The sequence below is a fragment of the Microcaecilia unicolor genome, chromosome 11 (assembly GCF_901765095.1).
Source record: "Microcaecilia unicolor chromosome 11, aMicUni1.1, whole genome shotgun sequence".
Lineage (NCBI taxonomy): Eukaryota > Metazoa > Chordata > Amphibia > Gymnophiona > Siphonopidae > Microcaecilia > Microcaecilia unicolor.
The window spans coordinates 136,734,067-136,752,998 of NC_044041.1; the positions used below are offsets into that span (position 1 = coordinate 136,734,067).

Sequence of the window (18,932 nt, forward strand, 5' to 3'; positions counted from 1 at the left end):
ATTCATGGATGACTGGGGAAATTTGGAAGCAGTGGCTATAGAAGTTAGACACTAGAATGAGGGCACAAAAGCGTCAGATTTTGCTGCTTTGTGATAACTGTGCTGCACACAGGGATGATGTCAGGCTGTCTAATGTCAAGGTGGTCTTCCTGCCACCAAACACTACCTCTCTGATCCAACCTATGGATCAGGGCATAATAGCCAATTTCAAACAACATTATCAGGCTCTTGTGCTACGTCGTCTGATGAGTGTTATGGATGACCAGACTGGGAAGGATAAACGTGCTGTTGAACTAGCTCGTAATCTATCACTGTTGAATTTCCTACATATGCAGAAAGAAGCCTGGAATCATGTTACATAGGCAACCATTGTGAACTGCTACAAGCGGGCAAGCTTTGTTAAGGTTGTGGAGAGGGACGAAATAGGTGCAGCTGTTGCAAATGCGTCAGATGAAGAGGTTATTGACATCCCAGCCGGTTTTACTGAAGAGGAGTTCCATCGCTACGTAGCTGTTGATTACGATCTACAAACAGCTGAAGACAGCACTGATGTTGAGATATGTGCCTACACGCAGGCAACAACAGCTGATGATGGAACAGATGAAGAAATGAGCAGCGAGGCACATGCTGATGAAATTCAACAACCTCCTCCTGTCACTTTTGCAAGAGTGCTGGAGAGTCTCAACACCGTGCGGGCCTATCTGGAGGCCACTGGATGTCAGTGGTATGACAGTTTTTACCGTCTGGCAGACGTAGTCTATGGAACTCACAGACCCAAGAGTGTACAGAGGACTATAACTGATTACTTCAAGTAAGCCTAACGTCAGTTAACGGAGACTGTATACTGTACGTATAATAATAAACAGTACTGTACATATGTTTATCAGATGTCAAGCTTCTTTGGGTCACAACGGTTAAGTGCACGCTCTGGTTAACTGCGTGCATTTCTTTGGTCCCAGACCCTTGCACTTAAGCGGATTGCACTGTACATATATATATATATATATATATATATATATATATATATATATATATATATATATATTCAGGGATTGAGGAACGGATGAAGGATGAACCTATGGTTCCTCCTGCTCGGGGCTGCAGGGTAGCAGAGAAGGGAATGGGGCCTAGCCAGGCCTAGGGTCAATTCAGACCAGTAGTGGCCAATTTCAGCATTGGTTTCATTTTTCCTCTATATTTTATACATACATATATATATATTTTTTTTTTTAAATTATATTTATTTATTTATTGTACAAAAACACACAAACATATACATACAGCTTTTCTCTCTCTCTCTCTCTCTCTCTCTCTCTCTCTCTCCTCTGTAGGAAATTGGCCACATATCTGTGGATATCAGTGGGTCCCTGGAGGACCAGATGAATCATCTAAAACAGCATGAACAGAACATCATCAACTATAAGTCCAACATTGACAAATTGGAGGGAGACCACCAACTTATCCAGGAGGCCCTCATCTTTGACAACAAACACACCAATTACACTATGGAGGTGAGTCACTGCCCCTCACATACAACCATATGATTTCACTGAGTGCCTCCTACATTCACATATTCTGTTTCTTCCCACAGCACATCCGTGTGGGTTGGGAACAGCTTCTGACAACAATTGCCAGAACCATCAATGAGGTGGAGAATCAGATCCTGACACGTGACGCCAAAGGCATCAGCCAGGAGCAAATGAATGAGTTCCGCGCCTCCTTCAACCACTTTGATAGGGTGAGATACTCATGTTCCGAACAGTTTCCCTTCCTTACCTGGTTTCATTGGTGCAGTGGTCTATCTCACATAACTATAGGTGTACCAGCTTCTCATACAAAGGAGAGATAGCTTGGTTCAGTCCAAAATGTGGGAAGATAGGGAGTAGAATTGTTTTTGAGACGGCTGTCAAGATGAGTTCTTAAATGTTGTTCAGCATGAAGATTACAATTTAGATGTTTTGCAAATGGGTAAGTTTCAATTTTAATGGCACTTGAAACCCTAAAAAAAAAAATCCTAGAGGTTATAAATAGTTTTCTGGTGGTTCAAGGGAAAAGCAGGAATGGTGCGGGTTTCTTGGGACAGCTCTGGTGTAGTGAGACAACAGGAGAGGTGTGGACTACCTAAGACAGCCTGGAACTGTGGCTGATACCTGACACAGCAGGAATGAAATGGGGTCCCTGGGGGGTAAAAACCAATGTGGAGCACATGGGATAGTAGGGATAATATAGGACACCTGGGATGATGGGATTAATATGGGGAACTTGGGACAGCAGAGATGAGGACTGGAGTAGACTAGTTAAGAAAAGTAAAAGAATATTTAGATAGGAAAATATGTAGCCGTCCTTTGGGTCTTCATCTTTGACTAGGGACTTACATAGTTATAGGTCGCAGCCTTGACCTATCTGCAAGACCTGGCATAGATTTTCTGATGGGGGAAAGGGAGTCTCCACTTCAGGCCCAAGATATACCATTTCTAGATCAAGGAGACATTGCAAACAAGATTGGGGTATTCTGAAATGAAAATGCTTACTGAATACATCTTTTCAAAGTAAATAATAATCAAGTGTAACATAGCAGACAAAGGTTTAGATCCTTTCTTCTAAACATTTCTGTGACACCCTCCTTTCCTTCATTTAAACATTGAGTTGCCTGTGGACCTTTACTGTGCACCCTTAATTCCCAAGAGCTCAGTTGATATCTGATATTCCAAATGCTTGAATTTCTCTCTACCTTTGGATTGCTAAGGACTCCTTGAGTAAGTTGAGCAGTTTTCTCCTAGCTCCTCTCCAGAAGCCATACAGATGGCACCCTCAAGAACACTAAATTACTGGATACCACCACAGGAGCTCTTCTGCATCCATACATAAAGGAGGCATGTATTGTCTCTTCAACTCTGGAACAAGAGACCAAACTTCTCCTTCTCTGCTCCTTTTTATGCAGAGAGGATAGGGTATTCCACCTGCCCTCCCCAACCCAGAAGTGTAGAGAGACAAGAGATAGAATTCTCCCTTTGTTATTCCAAGTCAACTCCCCAAAATATTCTCACTATAATCTCCTCATAGACACACTTCCTAGGCTATATTACTGCAGTCACTTCTGGAGGGGAGTACCATAGTGGAGGGATCAGTTCCACTTACTCTCACTTCTGTTCATATGTCTCTGCTGGAAGAAGTACATATCTGGTAAAGGAAGCTAAGGCCCATTTACAAATACTTTTGCCCTTCACATGTAGCCTTTATTGTGCAAGCAAGGTGAAGAAGCCAAACCTGAGCCGATGCTCTCAAGGCAAGCAAGGTAAAGAAGCCAAACCTGAGCTGATGCTCCCAAAGTAGAAGACTCAACGGCCCTGCACAGCACCCAAGGGCCAGGATCAGCCCATGCAGACCCATCTGTGCTCCAAGCACCGCTCCCGCGTCCAGAGATACCTCGAGATGTGGCCTCAGCCTCTGCACCTGCAGCATTCCCCATCATCCAGCTCACACAGTCCCAAACACAGCACAAAGCCACTAGCTGCATACAGCGAGTAAGGACTCACAGTGGGTGACTGGAATCTCAACTGAGGCACGGGAGGCTCTGGACTCACAGCCCTGGCAGCAGGCTTCCCTGGACCCAAGCAAAGTTGAAAGCCGAAGGCAGAGCTATACTCCTCAGTACTCCCCGGCTTGGAGGCAGACTTCCACTGGAACACAGCACAAGGTGAAAGCTGTTGGCAGTGGCCTGACATTTTGGCTGGGCCCAGAGCTAATATGGGCGGGCACTATATATATATATATATATATATATATATATATATATATATATATATATATATATATATAGGTGGGCTTCTGGGTGGGGATGGGCTCTTCACTGCAGGGCAAAAAAAAAAGGTATATTTTAATCATTAAATATATACATTTTTTGCCCTAGGCAGTGAAGTGCTTACCCCACCCAGAAATTCCACAACAATAAATTTTAATAGTGCCCACCAGGCCCCAGCTAGCTTAATTTTAAAAACAAATTACCATGATAATGTTAAAAATAAGATGCAAAAAAACCCAAAAAGCATTTTATTACCTACTGCTGGGCTGGGCTGGGCTGGCAGCTGCTGCTTGGCAGTAAGTTACCTGGGGCCGGGAGACAGGAACTCGACTTCGACCAGACCTTTCTTCTGTTTCTTTTCTTTCCCAAATTCAATTTCCACGTTTCCAGGCTAGGGAGGGCAGGGCCAGGCTGAACCCTTCGTACGTGCATGTGGCCATGTGCAGCTTTAGCCTTACCCTGCCCTCCCTCAGATGCCACGTCACGTCGAGCGAGCGGAGCCGAGCGAAAGCGAGGCTGAGGCACACCGTCGCACACAGCCACGTCCGGGATGGGTCATACCGCTACTGCGATCATGCGAATGCAGTGCGACCAACAACAACGACGCCACCGACGCGCTGCCTCTCTCTAAGCCCGAAGGTAGGTGGGCGTGGGCTGATGATGTCTTCTGAGCCTGCCCTGAGCGCGGGTGCCCGGGATGTATGCTAGGGTGGCCAGGCTCAGCTGCTGCATACGGTGTGTGTGTGCGCTTGGGTGGTGGGTGGGCCTGAGGAAATCGGATGGAGCCTGAGATCAGCTGCCAGAGCGCCGCAGGTCGGGTGCTGTCTCTCTGCTGTCACGCTAGGCTGCTAGGCTGCTATGCTGCTGCTGCAGTTGTGTGTGCGCTGGGTGGGCGGGCCTGGGCTGAAATTGGGTGGGCCAGGCCCACCCGTAGCTACACCCCTGGCTGTTGGCCAAGCTTTACTCCTCAGGACTTCCAAGCTTGAAAGCAGGCTTCACAGGAACACAGCATAAGGAAAAGCTGTAGGCCAAGCTTTTACACCTCAGGACTCCCTGGGTTGAAAAAACAGATTTCCACAGGAACACAGCATAAGGAAACGCTGTAGCAAAGCTTCAGGCCACGGCCTCACAACGAAACAGAGCTGAAACTAGCAATTCAGGGTAATTGCCAAAACCCTGAGCACTCTCAGAGACCAGTTTAAGAAGTGCTCAGTGCTGATGACATCACCAGCTTGGCTCCACCACTCTACAGAGACCCCACAGGTCACTGACTGGAACTGCAGGTAATTTTAGAAGGTAGCACACAGACAAGGCACGGACGTCAGCGATGACGACTGTGACAAATGCTGCTGCTGTGTTCTATATCAACTGCATTTTTAGAAAGCAAGCCAAAAAAACAGGACATTGCAATAGTCTAAATGAAGTAGTGTAAGCGTTCGAACTAACAGAGCATAAGCACACTGATCAAAGAAAGACCTTTCTAAACATAACTGCCTCATTTTATTTATTTATTTATAGTATTTATACCTCGCTCTTTCCCGCTCGATAGCAGGTTCAGCGCGGCTTACAAGGTATGGTACAAAGTATCACAGAGATAACACAAAGAATGGTGCAAAGTATCACAGAGATAACCCAATTATATAGAGTAGGACAATAGGAAGAGACGTGGGGGAGAGGATTGGGGTATGGGTAGTGCTAGTGGTGTGGATTAGGTTCGAGAATTAAGTTGGGTTGTTTGGGTAGGCTTGTTTGAAGAGGTAAGTTTTCAGCAGCGTTCGGAAGGGTAGGTGTTCATTGGTTGTTCGGATGTGTCGAGGTATTGCGTTCCAGATTCGCCATGGAGGATCTTGTGGACCATTGTGTGGGCTTTGAAGTTTATGCGTTCCTTGATAGGGAGCCAGTGAAGTTTTTCACGAAGTGGTGTTGCACTTTCAAATCGTGATTTGCCAAAAATGAATCTGGCTGCTGTATTTTGGGCGGTTTGGAGTTTTTTCATGATTTAGGCTTTGCAATCGATAAGATGCTGTTGCAGTAGTCGGCATGGGTGAGTACTGTAGATTGTACTAGATTGCGGAAAGTTTTCTGTGGGAGGAATGGTTTTACTCTTTTCAGTACCCACATCATGTTGAACATCTTCTTCGTCGTGGCTTTTACATGAGTTTCCAAAGTTAGGTGGTTGTCTAATGTTATTCCTAGGATTTTTAGATTGTCGGGGGTGATCAGGGTGGTTGGGAGCAGAGTAGCGTGTTGTGATGAAAGGATTAAGCACTGAGTTTTTTCTTTGTTCATTTTCATCTTGAAAGCGTTGGCCCAGGATGTTAGGATGTTCGTGGCAGAGATTATTTTCTCTGAGATTTCTGTAAGGTTGGATTGGAAAGGGATGAATATTGTGACGTCATCAGCGTAGATGAAGGGGTTAAGGCCAGATTTGGATAGGGATTTGGCCAGAGGAATCATCATAAGGTTGAAGAGGATTGGGGATAGAGGTGAGCCTTGGGGGACTCCGCATTTTGATGACCATGTAGGCGATATTGATGAGGTTGATTTGACCTGATATGATCTGGTGGTGATAAAACTTTTTATCCACTTAATGATGTTTCTGCCGATCTCTAGTTTGTCCAGTAATTTGAGAGAATATTGTGGTCTACCATGTCAAATGCACTGGATAGGTCGAACTGCAGAATAAGTATTTTGTTGCCAATTGAAATTTCCTGTTTGAACCTGGATATCAGGGTGAGCAGTACTGTTTCTGTGCTGTGTGCAGGTCGAAAACCCGATTGTGATTCATGTAATATGGAGAACTTTTGAATGAATTCGTTAAGTTGGGAGGTCACTCTATTTTCCATCAGTTTGGTTAGAAGAGGGATGGAGGCCACAGGTCGATAATTAGTGATGTCATTCGCTGGTTTCTTGAGGTTTTTCGGTATTGGTGTAAGTAGAATATTGCCGTGTTCGGAGGGGAAGGAGCCTCGTTGAAGTAGGAAATTTAAGTGGGTGGTGAGTTCTGTAATGAATCATTCTGGGGCATTTTTCATAAGATAATTGGGGCTTGGGTCCAGGTGGCAGTGATACTTGGAGAGTTTGGATAGTGCTGAGGAGATTTCCTTAGTGCTGAGGGGGGTGAAATTTGTCCAGTAGCGATCTGCTGGGATCTCTTCAGAATCGGGGTCCAGTTCATCAAGGAAAGTGTCAATATTGGTATCATCATGGGGAATTGTGTTGCACAGATTAGTGATTTTATCATTGAAGTATTTGGCCAGCTGTTCGGCAGATGGACAATTTGAGGGTGAAGTTGTTACTGGGTTCGTGTTGAGGAAATTCTTTATGATATTGTATTGTTTTTTTATGTCTGTTCCGGTGGCTGTGCTTTGTTTTGTGTAGTATGTTCTTTTGGCTCGTTTAATTTCATTCTTGTGTTTCTTTTGTGTTTGTTTCCGCGTATTCAGGGTGAGATCCTCTTTTGATTTGCTCCAAGTTTTTTCTAGTTTTCTGGTTTCTTTCTTTAGTTTTTTAAATTCCTCGTTGAACCATGGAGAGGGTTTTTTCTTTGTGTGTAGGGTTTTGGAGTGTAGCGGAGCAATTTCATCCAGAATGAGTTTGCATCTGTGGTCCCAATCTGCAAGGAAGTGGTTTGTGTTTGGGTCTATCGACCAATTGTTGTCGTAGATAAGTTGCCAGAAGGTATCCTTTTCGATTCGTCCTCTGGTTTTAATTGTTATGGGTTCCGGTGATTTGGGTTGGTCTTTTTTTCCGCCATTGTACAGATAGGGTTGCTTTGTGGTGGTCGGACCAGGGAGAGGTGACCCAGTGGATGTCTGATAGGAGGAAGATTTGATCTGTAGAATGTTTGTGTTGTCTGTTGTGTTTGTGTAGACTGTTGCCTATCAAAGTTGATTAATATGTGGTCCATAGGTTAGAGAGGAATCAAGAAAAAACCCCAACACCCTAGATTCTGTTTCCACCTTCAGAACTTTATCAGTAGACAAAAGCAAAGAGGTATTTATTTCAATATCTTGATTTCTAAACCACAGTACCTTAGTTTTTTGGGGATGCAGCTTCAATTTATTATGTAAAGCCCAGTCCTGTATTGCATTAATCCCAACCATGACACAGTTTACCAAATCATGATGTAAGCCTGGGACTGGCAGCAACAACATAATATCATCAGCATAGCATAAGCCCAACTGTATTCTGCCAAGAGACACCATAAAAAAGTTAAAAACAACTGGAGAGAGTGGGGATCCCTGAAGGACCCTGCATCCTGGAAACCAATAATCTGATATTTTTTTTTGTTACATTTGTACCCCACACTTTCCCACTCATGGAAGGCTCAATGTGGCTTACATGGGGCAATGGAGGGTTAAGTGACTTGCCCAGAGTCACAAGCAGCTGCCTGTGCTAGGAATTGAACTCAGTTCCCCAGGACCAAAGTCTACCACCCTAACCACTAGGCCACTCCTCCACGCCAATTGTTTATTCTGTTTCATAGAGTAACTCTGATTAGTTAAAAATTTATGGAACCACTTATATTTTATTTATTTATTTGTTGCATTTGTATCCCACACTTTCCTACCTCTTTGCAGGCTCTGTGTGGCTTACAATACATCATGAGTAGTGGAAATGCATGAGAAAGTATACATTTAGTAATAACAGAAGGATTTTGGGTAACATGATAATGATAGAACATGATAGTATTTTTCAACAAACATAATAAGAGATATATAAGAATTATATAAGAAAATATACATTTAGTAATAGCAAAAGGATCTTGGGTAGCGTGATGAGAAAACATGTTAATATTTTGGCAGGTAGACACAGTGCCAGATATTCCTATTTGTCTCAAATGTTCCAACAGCAAAACATGATCATCTGCATCAAATGCAGCTGATATCTCAAACTGAATAATAACTTGAATATCTCTGCATAGCTTTTCCTTAACATATGTAGATTCCCACCTAACGATATCACTGCAAATAAATAATGTCATATGAAAATGCTTCTATAAACTCAAACTTCTCCATCATTTCAAACATCTACTGGATGCCAAACTCTTCCAGATCATTGTCCAAGCTTTAGTCATAATGGTCCTAGGTCTTCCAGACAAGCTATTGAGGAAGCTACAAATAATCCAAAATGCAGCAGCCAAACTAATAGGAAGTGGGAACTGGAGAGACCACGCCACTCCGTTTCTGTATAAACTACACTGGCTTCCATGCAAAGCAAGGATAGAGTTCAAACTACTCACCATAATCTTCAAATGCTTGTATGGAATAGCCCCAAACTACCTCCAAATGTTCATACAAGTTTATCAACTTAAAAAGAATTATTAGATCTTTAACCGACATTAGACGGGTATCTCTAAACAAACAAACTTGCCACCTCAAAAGAACATCCAATTCGACTCTGATAGGCAAGGGAGCAGAACTATGGAATACACTCACAATAAAGCTTAAACAGATACCAAACTATCTGTCCTTCTGAAAAGAATTAAAAACCTGGCTCTTCCACAAACACTGTGGGCCACAAATGACCACAACCCAGAAATTGTAGGAACATAGAATTCACATTCAAAGACCTCCCAAGGGTATTAACACGAGAACTCAGACAATCATATTGAAGTAATGACACGGATTTCTACACTAACCTCAAAACTACCTTTAGTTATCTGGTGTGAAAACACACACACACTTAGTCTTAATTATAATATTACTCCCTTATGTCTTATGTATCAACATCTACCTTATATTCTATGTACCAATATTTACATTGTTTTAATTGTAACGAAGTTTGGTTTAATTGCGTTTCAATGTACAATTGTTCTCCTTAATTTGGATTTGTCATCCGCCTAGAACTACAAGGTTAAGCAGACCATAAATGCCAAAATTAAATTAAAATTAAATTAAATTAGTTAAAACAAGCAACAATGTTTCTGTTCTATGTACAGCCCTAAAAACAAATTGCAACTGTTTTTAAGCCAAAAAATCTGTCCAAATAACAGGTAAGTTGTCTGCTAACATAAAATTCCATCACCTTGGTAAATACTAGCTACTGGGCGGTAGTCCAAATTACTTGAACGTGCTGTCCACAGCCGTTGCCTTGACTTCCTCTCCTCTCAGGCCGTCCTCGACCCGCTTCAATCTGGCTTTCGCCCACTACAATCGACAGAAACAGCACTCTCTAAAGTCTGCAATGACCTGTTCCTCGCCAAATCCAAAGGCCATTATTCCATCCTCATCCTCCTCGACCTATCCGCCGCCTTTGATACCGTCAATCATAATTTACTTCTTGACACACTGTCCTCATTTGGGTTCCAGGGCTCCGTCCTCTCCTGGTTCTCCTCGTATCTTTCCCAACGCACCTTCAGAGTATCTTCTAATGGCTCCTCTTCCACCCCCGTCCCGCTCTCTGTTGGGGTTCCTCAAGGATCTGTCCTTGGACCGCTTCTCTTCTCGATATACACCTCTTCCCTAGGCTCGTTGATCTCATCACATGGTTTCCAGTACCATCTCTATGCTGATGACACCCAGCTTTACCTCTCCACTCCCGACATCACAGTCGAAACCCAGGCCAAAGTTTTAGCCTGCCTTTCCGACATCGCTGCCTGGATGTCCAACCGGCATCTGAAATTGAACATGGCAAAGACTGAGCTCCTTATCTTTCCACCCAAACCCTCTTCTCCTCTTCCCCCACTTTCTGTCTCTGTTGACAATGCCCTCATCCTCCCCGTCTCTTCAGCACGCAATCTCGGAGTCATTTTCGACTCCTCCCTCTCCTTCTCTGCCCATATCCAGCAGACAGCTAAGACCTGTCGCTTCTTCCTCTATAATATTAGCAAAATTCGCCCATTCCTCTCTGAACAGACCACCCGAACCCTCGTCCACTCGCTCGTTACCTCTCGTCTTGACTATTGCAACCTTCTCCTCGCTGGCCTCCCGCTTAGCCACCTATCCCCCCTTCAATCTGTCCAAAATTCCGCCGCACGTCTTATCTACCGCGTGAACCGATACTCTCATATCACCCCTCTCCTCAAATCGCTTCACTGGCTCCCAATCCGCTACCAAAGCCATTTTACTTTCCATGTCATCGAAGACTCCCAGTGGCTTCAAATGTTTTACCTGGTGCAACTGGACCATCTCAGGTACTGACACACATTCTTGGTGTATTCAGTGCTTCGGACCCAACCATAACCCGGCAAATTGTGTCCTTTTGTCTAAATATGAAGAAAAGGACCCAAATTTCCCAAGAGGCTCAACGCAAGAAACTTTTTGGAGCTTGGTCTGGTTCTTCGATGTCGGCGGCATTGGCGTCAACGTTGAGTGAGGCACTGGTATCGGGAGTCGAGGTAGGAATGGCTGCTGTGAGACCCCGAGACAATGGGAGCAGTGAGGCATCTAGTGGGTCTCTACCTGCCTCGAGGCCTCCTACTATGCAGGCCCCCAGGACCGTGGAGGAAGCTTTGGCGGAGTCGAGGTGGAATCTGACTCCATGATGCTGTTCTCGAGGGCATGGATCCTCGATGTCGAGGCGGGCCCAGTCTTGGACGTCCCTCAGGGAAGTGCTGTCCAATACCGAAGAACGCTCATGGGAATCAGAGGAGAATCCCAGGTACTTCTCCTCCAATGAGTCCTATGGGATCCATTCTGAGCCTTCCCATCCACCTGAGGGGAGACTGTCTCCACCACTCTTTCACCTCTTTTGTACGGGAAATGGCTGAGGCTAGGGCTTTTCAGCTTGGAGAAGAGACGGCTGAGGGGAGACATGATAGAGGTATATAAAATAATGAGTGGAGTGGAACAGGTGGATGTGAAGCGTCTGGTCACGCTTTCCAAAAATACTAGGACTAGGGGGCATGCGATGAAACTACAGTGTAGTAAATTTAAAACCAATCGGAGAAACTTTTTCTTCACCCAACGCGTAATTAAACTCTGGAATTCGTTGCCAGAGAACGTGGTGAAGGCGGTTAGCTTGGCAGAGTTTAAAAAGGGGTTAGACTGTTTCCTAAAGGACAAGTCCATAAACCACTACTAAATGGACTTGGGAAAAATCCACAATCCCAGGAATAACATGTATAGAATGTTTGTACATTTGGGAAGCTTGCCAGGTGCCCTTGACCTGGATTGGCTGCTGTCATGGATAGGATGCTGGGCTCGATGGACCCTTGGTCTTTTCCCAGTGTGGCATTACTTATTTTCTGCTCTAAGGGGTCCTTTTTCCAAGCTGCAGTGAATAGGGCCCTGTGCTAACGGCAGGGTCCCTTTTTGCCGGGTGCTGAGGCCCATTTTACTGCAGCGGGTAAAAAGGCTGAAATAAAGGAGGACCTCGCGAGACTGGGAGATTGGGCGTCCAAGTGGCAGATGAAGTTCAATGTTGACAAGTGCAAAGTGATGCGTGTGGGTAAGAGGAACCCGAATTACAGCTATGTCAGGCAAGGTTCTGCGTTAGGAGTCGCGGACCTAGAAAGGGATCTGGGAGTCATCGTGGATAAGACATTAAAAACTTCTGCTCAGTGTGCTGCAGCGGCTAAGAAAGCGCACCGAATGTTGGGTATTATTAGGAAAGGGATGGAAAACAAACACGAGGATGTTGTAATGCCGTTGTATCGCTCCATGGTGTGACCGCACCTCGAATATTGTGTCCAATTCTGGTCGCCGCATCTCAAAAAAGATGTAAAGGAACTGGAGAAGGTGCAGAGAAGGGTGACGAAAATGATAAAATGGATGGAACGACTTCCCTACGAGGAAAGGCTGAGAAGGTTAGGGCTCTTCAGCTTGGAGAAAAGGCGGCTGAGGGGTGATATGATAGAAGTCTACAAGATAATGAGCGGAGTAGAGCGGACAGATGTGAAGCATTTGTTTACACTTTCAAACAACAATAGAACCAGGGGATACAAGATGAAGCTAGAATATGGTAGATTTAAAACAAACAGGAGAAAGTTTTTCTTTACTCAGAGTGTAGTTGGACTTTGGAACTTGTTGCCGGACAATCTAGTGACAGCAGCTAGCCTTATGGAGTTTAAAGGGGGTTTGGACAGATTCCTGCAGGAAAAGTCCATTGAACATTATTCAAAAAAAAAATTGGGGGGGGGGGGGGGGGGTTGCCGGGTGCTTGAAGCCTGGATTGGCCGCTGTCGGAGACAGGATGCTGACCTTGATGGACCAGTGGTCTTTTCCCGGTATGGCGGTGCTTATGTACTGAATCCCCGTAGAAGTGGAGGATGAGACCAGGGCCAAGATGCTCGAGGTCCTGGACTACACCTCTCCACCTAAGAAGGCAGTGATGGCTCCTCTCCATGAGGTACTCAAGGCAGTCCTCGTCAGGAACTGGGCGTCCCCTCAGTCTGTCCCTGTGGTCCCTATGAAGATTGACACACAATATTGGATCCATGGGGAACCTGAGTTGGTGAGGCCTCAGTTAACTCATGACTCCATGGTGGTGGATGCCACTCTCAAGAGAGCCAGGAGTACTAGGAACTATGCCTTGGCTCCCCCAGGCAGAGAAGCTAGAACCCTGGAGTCTTTGGGGAGAAAGATGTATCAGGCTGCTATGTTCATCACCCATATTCAGTCTTACCAGCTGTTCACGAGGGTTTACTTGTGGAACTCGGTGAGGCAGCTGTCAGACTTGGTCGATGCACTCCCTCTGGAGTTGGACAAGTAGTTTTGCCAGTTAGTCAAGCAGCAGAAGGCGTCGCAAGTTCTTGGTCGGGGCACTTATGACACTTTTGACGTGGCATCCAGAATCTCTGCTCAAGGTATAGAAATGCGCAGACTCTCATGGCTGCGTGTTTCTGACCTGGACCATTCTGACCAGGATGGTGGATGCCTTTGCCGGGGGGATAATCTTTTCGGAGAGAAGGTCGAAGAGGTCGCTGGCCAGATCAAGAAGTACACTGATGCTAAGTTTTCTCTCTCCCACAGGGCATAGGTACACTTCTGCGGCTCGCCAGCCTACTCAGGCTCAGCCCCTGCATGCTCATTCTCATCAACAGCATTCGCCCAAGGCCCCTGCTGCTCCCCAGCAAAAGCAAGGGATGAGCTTTTGACTGGCTCCAGCAGAGCATTGCCGCGATCAAAGTGTCCGTCCCAGACGACTTGCCGGTCAGGGGGAGGTTAATGTGTTTTCACCAAAGATGGCCTCTCATAACCTCCGACCGGTGGGTTCTTCAAATAGTCCTTCTCGGACACACCCTCAATTTGCTTTCCAAACCTCCACATTGCCCACCGAGAGCTCATTCTTTCAGCTCTCAGCACAGGCAGGTACTTTCAGAGGAACTCTTCACCCTTCTAAAGGCCCATGCAGTCGAACCCATTCCAGCAGGGGAAGAAGGGCAGGGATTCTATTCCAGGTACTTCTGTGTGCAGAAATAGACAGGGGGGATGTGTCTCATCCTAGACCTAAGGGCCCTAAACAAATTCCTAGTTCAAGAAAAGTTCAGGATGGTTTCCCTGGGCACCCTTCTTCCCATGATTCAGGAAAATGATTGGCTGTACTTTCTGGACTTGAAGGATACATACACTCACACCCTGATACTTCCAGCCCACAAGAAGTATCTTCGATTTTGGCTGGGAACACATCACTTTCAGTACCACAGTTGCCTTTTGGTCTCGCGTCAGCCCCCAGGGTTTTTACAAAATTTTTAGTAGTAGTCGCAGCGTCACTATGCAGACTGGGAGTTCATGTGTTCCCTTATTTTGACAATTGGTTGGTGAAGAGCACCTCGGAGGAGGGTGCTCAGGAGTCCATGCGGATGACTATTTGGGTGCTGGAGCTACTAGGGTTCATTGTAAACTACCTCAAGTCCCATCTTCATCCGGCTCAGCAATTTGAATTCATAGGAGCCCTACTCAATACCAGGACTGTCCTGGCATACCTTCCAGAGACGCGTGCGGACTACCTTCTCTTCCTTGCATCCAAGGTTTGGACGTTGCAGCTGGTCACAGCTCGGCAGATGTTGAGATTATTGGGCCACATGGCTTCCACAGTCTATGATACTCCCATGGCACATCTCCACATGAGGTCTGCTCAATGGACCCTGCTTTCCCAGTGGTTTCAAGCCATGGGCAGGCTAGAGGACGTCATTCAAGTGTCCCTGGAGCTGGTGTGCTCTCTTCAGTGATGGACAATTTGACCCAATTTGACCTTGGGACTCCCATTCCAAATTCCTCAGCCAAGGAAAGTGCTGACGATGGATGCATCTCTCCTAGGTTGGGGAGCTCATATAGATGGGCATCACACCCAAGAAGCTTGGTCCCTTCAGGAAAGAAGTCTTCAGATCAATCTCCTGGAGCTCCGAGTGATCTGGAACATTCTAAAGGCTTTCAGAGACCGGCTGTCCCATCAAATTATTCTAATTCAAACAGACAATCAGGTTGCAATGTATTACATCAACAAGCAGGGTGGCACCGGATCTCACCCTCTGTGTAAGGCAACCATCCAGATGTGGCTTTGGGTGCGCTGTCACTGCATGTTTCTCCAAGCCACCTATCTGGCGGGCGTAAACAATGGCCTGGCCGACAGGCTGAGCAGAATAATGCAACCACACGTCTTAATATGGGCGTAGCCTGGAAGATCTTCCGATCATGGGGCACCCCCTTGGTGGATCTTTTTGCCACTCAACTCAATCACAAGGAACCTCAGTTCTGTTCCAGGCTTCAGGCCCACGTCAGACTAGCATCAGATGCCTTTCTTTTTCATTAGAGGACAGTCCTACAGTATGCGTATCCTCCAATACGTCTGGTGGGAAAGACTTTGTTGAAACTCAGGCAAGACCGCAGAACCATGATTCTGATCGCGCCCTATTGGCCGCAGCAGATTTGGTTCCCTCTTCTTCTGGAATTATCTTCCGAAGAACCGTGGAGATTGGAGTATTTTCTGACCCTCATCACACAGAATGAGGGGTTGTGTCTACATCCCAACCTCCAGTCTCTGATTCTCACGGCCTGGATGTTGAGAGCCTAGAATTCGCTTCCTTGGGTCTATCGGAGGATGTCTCCCGGGTCTTGCTGGCTTCCAGGAAAGATTCCACTAAGAGGTGTTATTCTTTTAAATGGAGGAGGTTTGCCATCTGGTGTGACAGCAAGGCCATAGATCCCCTTTCTTATCCTACAAAGACCCTGTTTGAATACTTTCTATACTTATCAGTCTAGTCAAGACCAACTCCTTAATGGTTCACCTTAGTGCAATTAGTGCTTATCATCAGCGTGTAGGAGGTAAGCCTATCTCTGGACAGCCTTTAATTGTTCGCTTCATGAGAGATTTGCTTTTGTCAAAGCCCCCTGTCAAACCTTCACCAGTGTCATAGGATCTCCACGTCGTTATTACCCAGCTGATGAAAGCTCCTTTAGAGCAACTGAATTCCTGCCATCTGAAGTATTTGACCTGAAAGGTTGCTTCCTTGGTGGCTGTTACTTCAGCTTGTAGGGTCAGTGAGCTTCAGGCCTTAGTAGTGGATGCACCTTATACTAAGTTTCATCATAACAGAGTAGTCCTCCACAGGCACCCCAAGTTTCTGCCGAAGGTGGTGGTGGAGTTCCATCTGAACCAGTCAAATGTCTTGCCAACATTCTTTCCCCATCCTTACGCCCATCCTGGAGAAAGCAACTTGCATACCTTGGACTGCAAGAGAGTGTTGGCCTTTTACATGGAGCAGACGAAGACCTTCAGACAGTACGCCTAGTTGTTTGTTTCTTTTGATCCCAACCGGAGGGGAGTTGTCATCTGTAAATGCACCATTTCCAATCGGATAGCAGATTGCATTTCCTTCACTTATGCCTGAGATGGGCTGACTTTGGAGGGTCTGTGACGGCTCATAATGTTAGAGCCATGGCTACGTCAGTAGCCCACTTGAAGTCAGCCTCTATTGAAGAGATTTGCAAAGCTGCGACGTGGTCTTCAGTCCACACAAAAATTTTATTGAAGGTTTGAAGACTCGACACAACGTCGTGTTTCAGCTGTCAGGCCTGCATCAGGAGTCTGCTGTGCAGAGTGCTGCAGAGCAATGATGATGGAAATCCTCTGAAGATCTTACAGCAGTCTCTTGCACGGAGAATTGCTAAATAGCAATGAGGTTGATTCTTCAAAAATGACGTAGTAGTCTTTAAAAAGACTATTTAAAAAAAGTCCGTCAAAAGCGCTGCACGCACTATTGGCAATGCAGATGAAAAAAAAAAGACTCAACCTCATTGCTATTTAGCAATTCTCCGTGTGTCGAGTCTTCAAACCTTCAATAAAGTTTTTTATTTAAGAACATCCTCCAGTGTCGCGGTCCCACTCCACTCAGTCGAGAATTGACTATATTCTGACATCACGTCAGATGTTTGGGGAAGTGACAACAGCGGAGATAGGACCGTACATGGTGTCGGACCATGCCTGGGTTAAGATAGAATGGATACCAAGCGGTACAACCCCACAGGAATATAAATGGCAATTTCCCCTGGAGTTCAGCTCAGATCCAATGCTTAAAGGCAGATTACAAGCTCGCTGGGCGGAATATAGCACTCATAATCAAGAACACATAGAAGACCCAGTTTTGTTTTGGGAAGCGGCTAAGGCGGTTCTTAGAGGCGAAGTGATAAGTCACACGCACTTTGTGAGGAAGACACGAGATAGAAAGATCTTGCGTTTAAGTAACCAACTTTGTAAGACACGGAAGAGATATGGGGAGACACACGCGATAGGTGATAAACAACAAGTGTTAGAGCTTCAAACCGCCTTAAATGTACTTTTGCAAGAAAGGGCACACAAGTCACAGCTCTACTATAGATATATGCTTTATAAACATGGTAATAAAACAGGCAAGTTGATGTCAAAAATAATTAACCCCCGGGGAGGGACTAAGAACATTTTGGCACTGAGGCAAAGGGGGGGAGGGCTCCACACATCAGACAAAGCAATATGTGAAACTTTTCGGGCCTTTTATCAAGGGCTGTACGCTTCCCCAGAGGAAGACGGTCTGTTAAATCAGATGTATTTAGAAAATCTGGCTTTACCAAAGCTTACAATACAAGAGTTGGACAGTCTCAATCAATTAATTACTGAGGATGAAGTCAGTCTAGTTATTGCCCGCAGCCCGCGACTGAAAGCCCCGGGACCTGATGGTTTAAGGGGAGAATTCTATAAATTAATGGAAGGAGGAGTTATACCTGCAATTACTAGATTTTTGAACCAACTGATAGAGAGACAGAGGTTACCCCCAGACTTGAATAGGGCTCAAATAATAGTCTTGTTGAAACCGGGGAGGGACCCTCTAGAGCCGACATCGTACCGGCCTATCTCCCTGTTAAATTATGATACCAAGTTGTTGGCAAAAATCTTGGCTAATAGACTGGCGAGGCTGCTCCCAAGGTTGATTCATGAAAGTCAGGTGGGATTTGTGGGAGGTAGAGCAGTGAGTAAAAACTTGAGAGCAATATTGACATCACTAGAACACAGCTCGCAGGCGAAGGTAGCATCATTGCTGATCAGCTTTGACGCGGAAAAGGCCTTTAATAAGGTTCACTGGAAGTTTCTTTTTGATACGCTGGAACATTATGGATTTTCAGGGAGATTTGTTGAGGCAATTCATGCTTTATATGCCAACCCATGTGCCACTCTGAGATAGAATCGGATAGTTTCTGTATTAGGAGGGGCACAAGGCAGGGGTGCCCATTGTCCCCTCTTCTCTTTGTTTTGGTTTTAGATCCCCTTATCAGAGATATCATGGCAAACCCTTTGATCCGGGGAGTTGGCTTAGGGACCCACATGTTTAAGATTGTAGCATTTGCGGATGACATTTTGGTACATCTCACAAACCCAAGGGAATCCTTAGACACGTTATTGGAAACCTTTCGTGAATATGGCGACTACTCAGGTTTCCGTATTAATCTAGACAAGTCAGAAGCGCTGGCTTCGCCAGAGGTGAACCAGAGGGACTGGGTTCCTGAATTTCCGTTGAGATGGGCCAGAGAGTCTTTTAAATATTTAGGAATCCGACTCACAATGAATACATTAGATTTATATCAGTTGAATGTTAAAATCTTACTGGAATATACTAAAACTAAATTGGACTCTTGGATGAGTCTGCCACTGTCATTAATGGGACGGATACATGTAGTACAAATGGTGTTGTTTCCACGCTGGTTGTACGTTCTTC

At 45.4% G+C, this 18,932-nt stretch overlaps 1 protein-coding gene across 1 annotated transcript in view; it reads left to right on the forward strand.

Annotated features, from left to right (window-relative positions):
* ACTN3 (actinin alpha 3) overlaps positions 1-18,932 on the forward strand; it is a 368,054-nt gene that overhangs the window by 247,456 nt on the left and 101,666 nt on the right. Inside the window, exons 17-18 of the mRNA XM_030217755.1 lie at positions 1,332-1,511; positions 1,592-1,738. Of these exons, the coding sequence (XP_030073615.1) occupies positions 1,332-1,511; positions 1,592-1,738 (327 nt within the window). The remainder of the gene's footprint in view (positions 1-1,331; positions 1,512-1,591; positions 1,739-18,932) is intronic.